Source organism: Frieseomelitta varia, unplaced genomic scaffold (genome assembly GCF_011392965.1).
Source record: "Frieseomelitta varia isolate USP_RPSP 00005682 unplaced genomic scaffold, Fvar_1.2 scaffold_338, whole genome shotgun sequence".
Taxonomy (NCBI): Eukaryota; Metazoa; Arthropoda; class Insecta; order Hymenoptera; family Apidae; genus Frieseomelitta; species Frieseomelitta varia.
Window position 1 is genome coordinate 28,642 of NW_025110077.1, and position 9,158 is coordinate 37,799.

A 9,158-nucleotide genomic window follows, 5' to 3' on the forward strand; every position below is an offset into this window, starting at 1 on the left:
TTTTTCCTTTGTGCAGAAGTTGAACGTGTTGTTGCCATTATTAAATTGGCTCGATCGCACAGCTCTGCATGCTGTAACAATTCTCCTGCAAATTTTCAATATTATTTGTCGACAATTTGTACACAACGGACTGCAGATAACACGATATTGTGTTAACAAAAAATACGATGTAATATCTTTTATATTAAAATAACTTTCTTTTTTTTTTTTTTATCAATTAAGAATCGCTCGTTCGTTGTATTCTTCAGTCATTTTTTTTTTCAGCAATTGATTATCGTCACATTTATACCGTAGCACAGTATTTCGAGTACATGGGCGTTCGAGATAATAATCGTATCATACAAGATTTTTTTCTTTTTAATTACACGCTCCTTCGAAATAAAAAAAAAAAAAAAATTTAAAATCGGATTCAGGACAGACGCGTCGTTTGTTATACTGCTAATTTAATTTTTTAGATCCTACTACATCTTTCCCGTGAATTGACACTGTTCAGTTTTACGACCAGTAAATTTTACAAATTCTGATTGCAGTTCTCTAAAAATGTATTCGATCAGGTATGACGTTTCCACATGTGTCTTGTTTCCTTGTGTTTAGTCTTTATATAGCTTCTTCAGATATTCTTCTTTCTGATGGGTTCCATCGTGTATGTAATAATATCTATTCCATAGATTAATAATTTATATATTGGTGTATCATTCGTAATTAGATCATTGTAGTGACAGACTTTTTCTTATTTTTGTCCATTGGTCGAAACACTGTGCATTGACGTGAGAGTATTGACAAGAAGAAAGATAACCTTGAAAAGTAACATGTAACGATTGAGAGAGTGTGATTTTATATCTTTCAATGCGCATCTGATTTCATGATATCGCGAATTATTTTACTGATAAGAAATTACTTTTACAGTTTTAAGGGAGTACCCCATCTTGTAAGACTAAGTAAGTAAATTAATTTCCTCCTCAGGCTGATTGCAATGCAAAGTATTAGAATTTTCTTTAGAACATGTTAGGAAACGTCACTTAAAGTCACAACGTTTATCTATTGGTACATCTAACAAAATACTTGGTATCTAGCATGAAAAGTGACTGAAAACGTAAAACATCAGAGAATTTTTGTCAATTTGAGCAAGAACAAATTATCTGTAATGTCGCTAATGATTCTTAAATAACTTGAAAGAATAGCTGTTCATTTTATCATATGATTTTATAAGAATGAATACCTAAAAATTTAAAGTATTGAAACATGTCAATTTTCAGTAGATTATATTTATTTTAGGCACTATTATGCAGTATTTCGAGAAAAACGTGGCTGAAAGTCTAAGCCACGTTTCTTAAAGATTTTTTAAGATTTATCCCTAGTTGGCAACTCAAAGTTCACAACGAGATTTTAAACTTCAGATTAGCATCAAACTAATCTCTCTCAGCTCGCCGATTTGTTTCTGAACTACTCTTAGCGATTACCGAGTTTCCTTGGATTTTTTTACTCACGAGTCCCTGAATCCCAATGTATCTCAAATCATCGCTCGTTTACTTCCTCACAAAAGTTGGTTATTCGCATTGCTTCCGATTGTCAGAATCATAAATTGCTTCATTAATAATATGGTTTTATGCCCATGTTGGAATATAAAACCATTTTCCTACGATAGATCGTCGTCTTCGGGACAAATTGTCCAACATACAGAGAGAATCCTACACTCATTGTTTTGCGTGTAAATCACACTCCACACATCAGTTCAAATAATGTTTCAAAACATAGTTTCCTAACATCACTTCGATAAACAACTGGTCGGAAATCTCTCTTTGACAAAATTCATTCACCAGTTTTTTTGAATTTTGATATTCGACAAGATATTAAGAAAATTTCGATTTTTCAAAGCCGACAAGATGAGGATACTCCCTTATCACGTATAAGATAGCGAATGCGTGTTGAATAAAGGGACAATTCTTTAAAAGAACTTCATAATACTAATGATTTTGATGTATTGACACGTTCTAAAGACTTTGATAAACATTCTTTTGAATCGTACTGTTAAAACTTTGATTACTAACACGATCATATCACTTATAAAAAAAGAGAGAGAGAGAGACAGAGAAAAAATAATCTAAATCGTACACATTTTATTTCTCTACGAAACTTTCCTCTGGAAAAATAGAATCGCATATAATAGGAAGATTGAACCCTCAGTTTATAGTGTCACTTTGTGAATTTTTGTTATCCCAACGTGCAGTAATATAGACATTACAAAGTATATTAATTGTCAATTAGCAGTGACTAAGATAATCTAATAGATGTTTTACTTCATGAGATAACATGTAAATATTACAAATAACGTAGCATATTAGTTTTTATTATTATTATTATTATTATTATTATTATTATTATACATCATCATACTGCATACTATAATTCATAGTTTGTCGTTTCGGTTCATTTAGTAGTTTTCCAAGCTGAAAGTATATAGTCTGATCGTATCCTTAGCTTTGTACTTTATAACTTAAAAAGAAAAAAACAGAAAAGAAGAATTAAATTAGTTTATAAGTAATGAGTGCGTTTGATATTAACTAAAAACAATATCAATCATTTGGTAATTCATCTTTCTAATAACAAGTAAAATTGCACAGACGTATATGTATACGTATCAAAGATGTTTTTAAGTTAATGGCAATGTGAAAATGTAGAAAAGAAGTGAATGCAAATATCTGCATTACTTGAAGCTTTATACAATTAATTATGTTAGAATAAGATATATATCTCAGCAGATTCATCTGCAATTATGGTATTCAAATTTTGTGAAGAAATTTAATTAACAAGAAGTAATTTTATGAATAAAGGTCTACGTATATCCATACATAGAAACTATTTATTTAATTACTAATCTTCTTCATTATGCAAGTTTCGCGAATATTGTGTTGAATTAAAAGATGCGAAAATTTGCTATATTTTTATTTACAGTGTTGGTTTGTGCTTAATGGTCGTTGATTATGAACTCTTAAACATATATCACGTATAATATACGACCTGTTCACAAAATTGTTGTAGTTGTAGGAAATTAAATAATACACTCATACAAGTTATAATTTACATTTCTGCGACTCTTAATATTACTAAAATAATGATTGTGTACTACATAGTTACACACATATATTTTACATCATTTTTCAAGGAAAAATCTTATACTACGAATTTGAATTGAAGTCAAAATTTATCACAATCCATGTAATTATTTGATTATAAATATTAATTATAAATATTTTTCTTATAGAAGTATACTGGGAAACGTTTGGAGTTTAAATTTATTTACTATTATATCTTTAATCAGTCACTTTGTAAACGTCAAGTGAAAATATTTTAACATCATTATATTTCTGAAATATTTCCTAAATATGAGTTGTGAACTTTTTAAAAGGATAGAAACACTTTATCTAAAAAATGCAAAAATGATAACAACAGTATTTGTATGATAGCAACTTAAATACTGTCGTTATAAAATATATTTTTAATCTAATCCTTATAAAATAAAGATAGGATTTGTTTCAGATAAAATACTAAATTTTTGGATTATGCATCATTTTGGGAGGAAATTTAAATTTTAATATTAACATTTTAAATAAAATAATAGGCAATTATGTATCGCATAATGAGAAGTATTTGCCTAAAGGAAATTTCTAAATTATAGTGAAACTAATATAAAGAAATTATCTATTCCGTTTTATTATCTAAAGATTTATTCTTTATCTTCAAATATCACTATATTTCTTTCAGGAAATCTTCAACATAATGGATCTCTCACACATTATACAGTTCATGTTATTTCTATCAATTTTTTAATAATGTAAATTTAGTAGTAGAATTTTTTTATTATAGAAGTATTTTGTATTTTTCACATATATTTGCTTTTCCTTATTCAAAAATATATTTCAATAAAATCTGTTTTAAACTATGTTGTAACTTCAACAATCTTAATCTTACAATCTTATTATATAGTCTTTGAAAAGTTTTCAATTATTTTCAAGTTTAGTTACTACCATTGGATTCTCTTGTATTGCAATAACCGCTACTTTATGAACAGTGCATCAAAAATATCTAGTATAAATTCATCCATCAGATAAAAATCCTTGTATTCATTTGAAATGAAACGAAAGTCAATTCTTTAGTCATTTTGCTAGAATATAACCATTTCGTGAACGCTCCTGAATTTTCAGTATCACCTCAATAGCAACCCTAAAAAATTTGTGCGTGTTGCACAACATGTGTATACATAAGAGGGGTCTTAATAAATAAGGATCTTCTAAATTTACCATTATTTGTGAAAAAAGAATATGGCCTGACTATAACTATTTTGTTTGGGAGTTATTCTGAAAATCTCGTATACACATTCTATAACACAAAGATACACAATTGTTTCTTGCGATGAAAGTTATTCAACTTCTTTCTCGAAGAAAACCAGTATGTGCATATGTATACGCAATTGCAATCAATTGCGAACAACTAATGCGCGATATAAACTGACCGTTATTAATCAAGAATCTCTTAAACGGAGGAGAGTCTACAATCACAAGATAGGCTTACATACTTGAAACTACTAATCAGTGAAACTACTGGTACGAGGTGAGTAGATTTTGTAAAACTGTTATTATGCGTTAATTCTATTTTAATCTTCGGGTGGGACATTCATATGAGTATATGGTAAAGATTATAAAAAAAAGATCATCACAGTAAGATACTTCAAAAATATTAAGTGAAGGAAGATACTTGATAAACGTTACATGTATTTAATCATTTCATTTATTTAACATTGATTATATTCACAGTTACTGTGGAACTTGGTTTATTTTCCAACGAATCACTTCATGATTTTTCTAATCTTTACCAGCAAAGTTGAACTTGTAACATTATGAGACTTTTTAAAGTTTAGCAAATAGGTAATTACCATATAAAATGATTTGTTTTATTACATGTCCAACGTACTTCAGTGACTTTATCTACAACCGTAATAACTCTTCTGAAAATTTAATTGTTTCGTTACATAATTCTCTAGGAACCTTCTAATTGTGAGCAAATTTACCAGCCTAGACGTTATTTTTACCTTTGACAACCAAAATATACTTGTATACCAACTTTAGCGAAGGTTGTCTGGGTTCGTTATTGAAATCTAGGCTGATATACCTAATTACTATTTGACCGGCAAAACTTATCGTATCGACTATTATTCTCTCATTTCTCGAGGGCCAAATACACACAGGCCATTTTATCAAATAGACTATACATGTACAATCACGCATTTAATGTTATTGAATATTACTTAAAATACTTGGATATTTTTACTTTTTAAAATCTGAAAGTTGGTAAACTAAAAATACGCAACAGCTATAGAATTTACACTATTTTTAAATATGTAAACGATTGATTTTAATTTGTTTGTTTGTAAATATGTTTCTGAAACAAAGTAGCTAAACATTCTTCGAAAAGCTGCGTATGAAATGGTATTATATTTTTAATATATTTTTTTCAAAACAATTCAAAATACAGACTGAACTAGAAGCAATTATTTCTTTACATTATACATTTATTATGAAAATATGTAATACGTAGCATGCATTTTTACTAACAGTTTTAATTATTGAAAGGGTAAAAAATATTTCATGTAATACAACTGAAACTATACTTATAAAAGTATATTTACTTATATTTGGCAAGATGTACTCCTAAAATTTAAGATTCTGAAAGGATCTCTAACAACAAACGTATTATTGATTTTATTTGACAGCTGTTAACTTATATATCACATTCTGTATTAAAAGTTAATACATTGTTTTTATGTTTACAGATACTCGTAGCAGTTACTGGTTGAGGATGTGAATAAATTGTATTGAGAAATAAAAAAGGTAAATGTGCATAAAAATCATTACGTATATTATTATATACTTGTATAATAGTGAAATAACAATACTTGTAATAGTATTTATTTGTTGACTTGAATTTAGGATAATTATAATTAACTTTTTTTTGTTAATAGATCTATTCACAGATTTGTGGTTGTTTCTACTTTGAAGAAACTCGAGTATGCTTAACATACAAAAATACATATACAACAAAATTCTGAGATCATAAGGTTTGTTTCAATTTCTTTCTTACTCTTCTTTATTAAACTGAGATTTCTTTTTGTAACGACAGATTTTAATAACTCAATATATTCTGAATGTATTGCTTTAAAAATTTTAATTAAATTGACATTTATACATAATATGAATAAAATATTTCATGTTTTGTAGGAGCAAAACCCAGGATGTGTTAAATTCAAAATTGATGAAACTAATCATGTGACAAAAGTTGGAAACATTACGGTTATATCAAAAATATAAGAGAAATAAGGCACGAATTGATAATGAACTAGCATAAAGTTTTGATTTATCTGTTTTGTCATTTGACGAGATCAAAAAATTAATTTTGTACATTATACGAACAGCAAGTATCATTTTGGAATGAGACTGGTTTTTCATACACAAGGTAATATATATTTTCTTAAATGCGTAATTTATACAGAGTGTATAAAAACCGATTTGAATCTATAAATGCAAGTAACTGGTAAACCACCGTTGTACAATAGTTCAAATATTAAGTGAATTATTCTAAGGATGTAATTATTATTTTTCAATATTAGGTTGTTATGCACAAAAATTATTTTTTATAATTTTCAATAATAATCAATTATGTCTTTTGTAACCTGCATTCTATATTATTTGACGTCGACTTTTTGTTTAAGAAACCATCAACTCCAATTACCAAAATATGTAAATGAAAATAATCGCCATGCGAGCTATATTGATTTATTTTTCGGCACATCAAATAGTTTTAGAATGTTAATTCGTTATTACAAAATTATTCATTTGATCTATAATTTAAATTGTTTATTTTTGTAGACTTCTCAGGAAATGAATTTTTCTCTTGTTTTGTATTAGGACATCATTAAAATTTTAATTAATTAATTAATTAACTAATTAACTAATCAGTGTCGTTTGACATTCTTTACAAAAAGTATCGTGTCGAAAATAAACTATTAATTTAAAAAATAATTCAACTTTGATTTCATTATATCTATCATATAAATGAAGAAAAAAGATGAGTGCAATATTTCTGTATTAATACTGTCCTTATTTTTCATATGATTGATTAATGAACATTTCTAAAAATTTATGAATTATGTTGATTAGTGTGTCAAAAATTACTTGATTTTATTTAAAATACATATGCATTTATAGATTAAAATCAATACTCTGTGTAACTTATTTTATTTACAAAATTTTTGAAATATGATGATCCACTTTCGGGACTGAATATAGTGAAGAAACTTAAAAAATCCCAACGTATCACACTGAGATAAACAAAAATTTATATGCATATACAAACTTTAATGTTACATTGAATTAATAATTACATTTTTCTTTTAGGATCTTAGGAGATCTTGAGGAGAAACAGCACCGGGTGTGGCACCCTGGTGCGTTGGCAATTATTTGAGGAACCATCAATGGAGAATGGAGGGGGGGGGGGGTCTTCCATCCCCCAAAAATGGACCGAAAGGCAAGGATGTATGGGGGAGCACCGGAGAATCCCGGGGCTCCCCTTTCTACGCGGAGAGCGTGCCACCGTGGAGGTTTCAGTTGGTAAATCCGACACTACCCTGCCCTTTTCCTCAAGGGGGTCGGGTGTTTTGAAGATTTCCTCCACGTTTATTTTGGTTATGAATGTTTTGGTTATGACAATTTAAAAGATGGTTATTTACTGACATTAAACTATATGATTTACTGTTAATTATATGAATAACAAAAAATAAATACAGTACTTTCCGCATAAAATTACTGCCCAAATATTTGTTTTATTTAACGTCTATCGTTATCCTCTTTAATTTTATAAGAAAAGAACACGAACAAGTTTTTAACTTCAATTTTAACTTGTTGACTGCTACATTGATCATCTGTGATTAGAGATTGTTTCCTTGATAGAACCATAATGATTATTAACTTGTTTAATGACCGGAATGCTTCAAATGTTTCGAATAAGTAAAATAAAATGAATATCGTCGACTACAAAATTTTGAACGTCGTAGCTTTTAATCAATATTGTGAAATAAAAAAATGTGCTACTCAACAATTACAGATTTTAATTAAAACATATTTAAGTACGGTATATTAAAATAATTTGTGATTTTCATCGTAAATCTAGCATGGCAGTTAACGTGTTAAACTTCGTATATACATGAATGTACAATTACTGTTAATACTATCTATAATTAAATTTATGTATCTAATATACTATGAATGTAAGTAAACGTTATAAAATGTTAATTGCATAGCTTGTAAATTTTTTAAGTAACAATTTGAAGAAGATAAACAGTATCTTCCTCAAATTGTTGCTTAAAAGTCGTTAGTATATAAATCCTCTCATGCTATTTTCTTATTTAATGATTCATAACAAATCTTGCATCGTGTATTATGGCATCATAAAATTGCGAAGAAAAATTTATTGACCAAGGACCAATCATAGAATTTCTCATCAATAAACCACAAAGTCGTCTCGTACATCATTTTAGATTCTATAACACTACTTACGTTCATAATGTAATGTTACTACTACATACTACATACTAATTTCTTATATTATCAAAATTATTAAATAACTAATATTTTATCAATGAAACTTGTACGTTATAATGTTGGGCAATACACAATCTGTTCGCAAATTCAAAGCGTGTCTGGATGCGTTTGTAACATTTACAACATAAATACGAGCAAGGTCAACAATGGACCGTCGATAAACACCGATCGAACAAGCTTGTAATTTTGATTTATTAGTGAGCTCCTCGCGAACTCCACTGTGGATGCAATGCTGTTTCTCTTGATGCTAGTTTATAGAACAGTTCTATGTCTGTAGAATTGCATTTCTATATTATCTAAATTATGACCGTTTTTTAATATATTTTTTTCATTTTTATGACTCCATGCAATCCAATTACCAGTCCGGCGCCTGAGTATGCCGAATAATCGGAATAATTCTTGTATATTTTATAAACGAAAGTTGAGCGAGCCTGAGCATTTGATTCCTTGTATCTGTTGTATTAAATGCATTTCTATTTCATTATTGATATAAAACAATTAAATATT

The 9,158-nt window shown here is 28.2% G+C and overlaps 1 protein-coding gene across 3 annotated transcripts in view; it reads left to right on the forward strand.

The window, feature by feature from the left end:
• Nucleotides 1–7,867, forward strand: part of LOC122530329 (hrp65 protein-like) — a 17,699-nt gene extending 9,832 nt beyond the window's left edge. Inside the window, exons 10-14 of one of the 3 annotated variants that reach the window (XM_043657171.1) lie at nt 11–4,608; nt 5,828–5,885; nt 6,017–6,112; nt 6,273–6,507; nt 7,449–7,867. Coding sequence is in view for 2 of the 3 variants with exons in the window: in XM_043657173.1 (XP_043513108.1) it covers nt 5,828–5,851 (24 nt within the window). In the remaining variant the exon portion in view is untranslated. The remainder of the gene's footprint in view (nt 1–10; nt 4,609–5,827; nt 5,886–6,016; nt 6,113–6,272; nt 6,508–7,448) is intronic. The other 2 variants (XM_043657173.1, XM_043657174.1) reach the window with 2 other exon arrangements.
• The last annotated feature ends 1,291 nt before the right edge of the window (nt 7,868–9,158 follow it).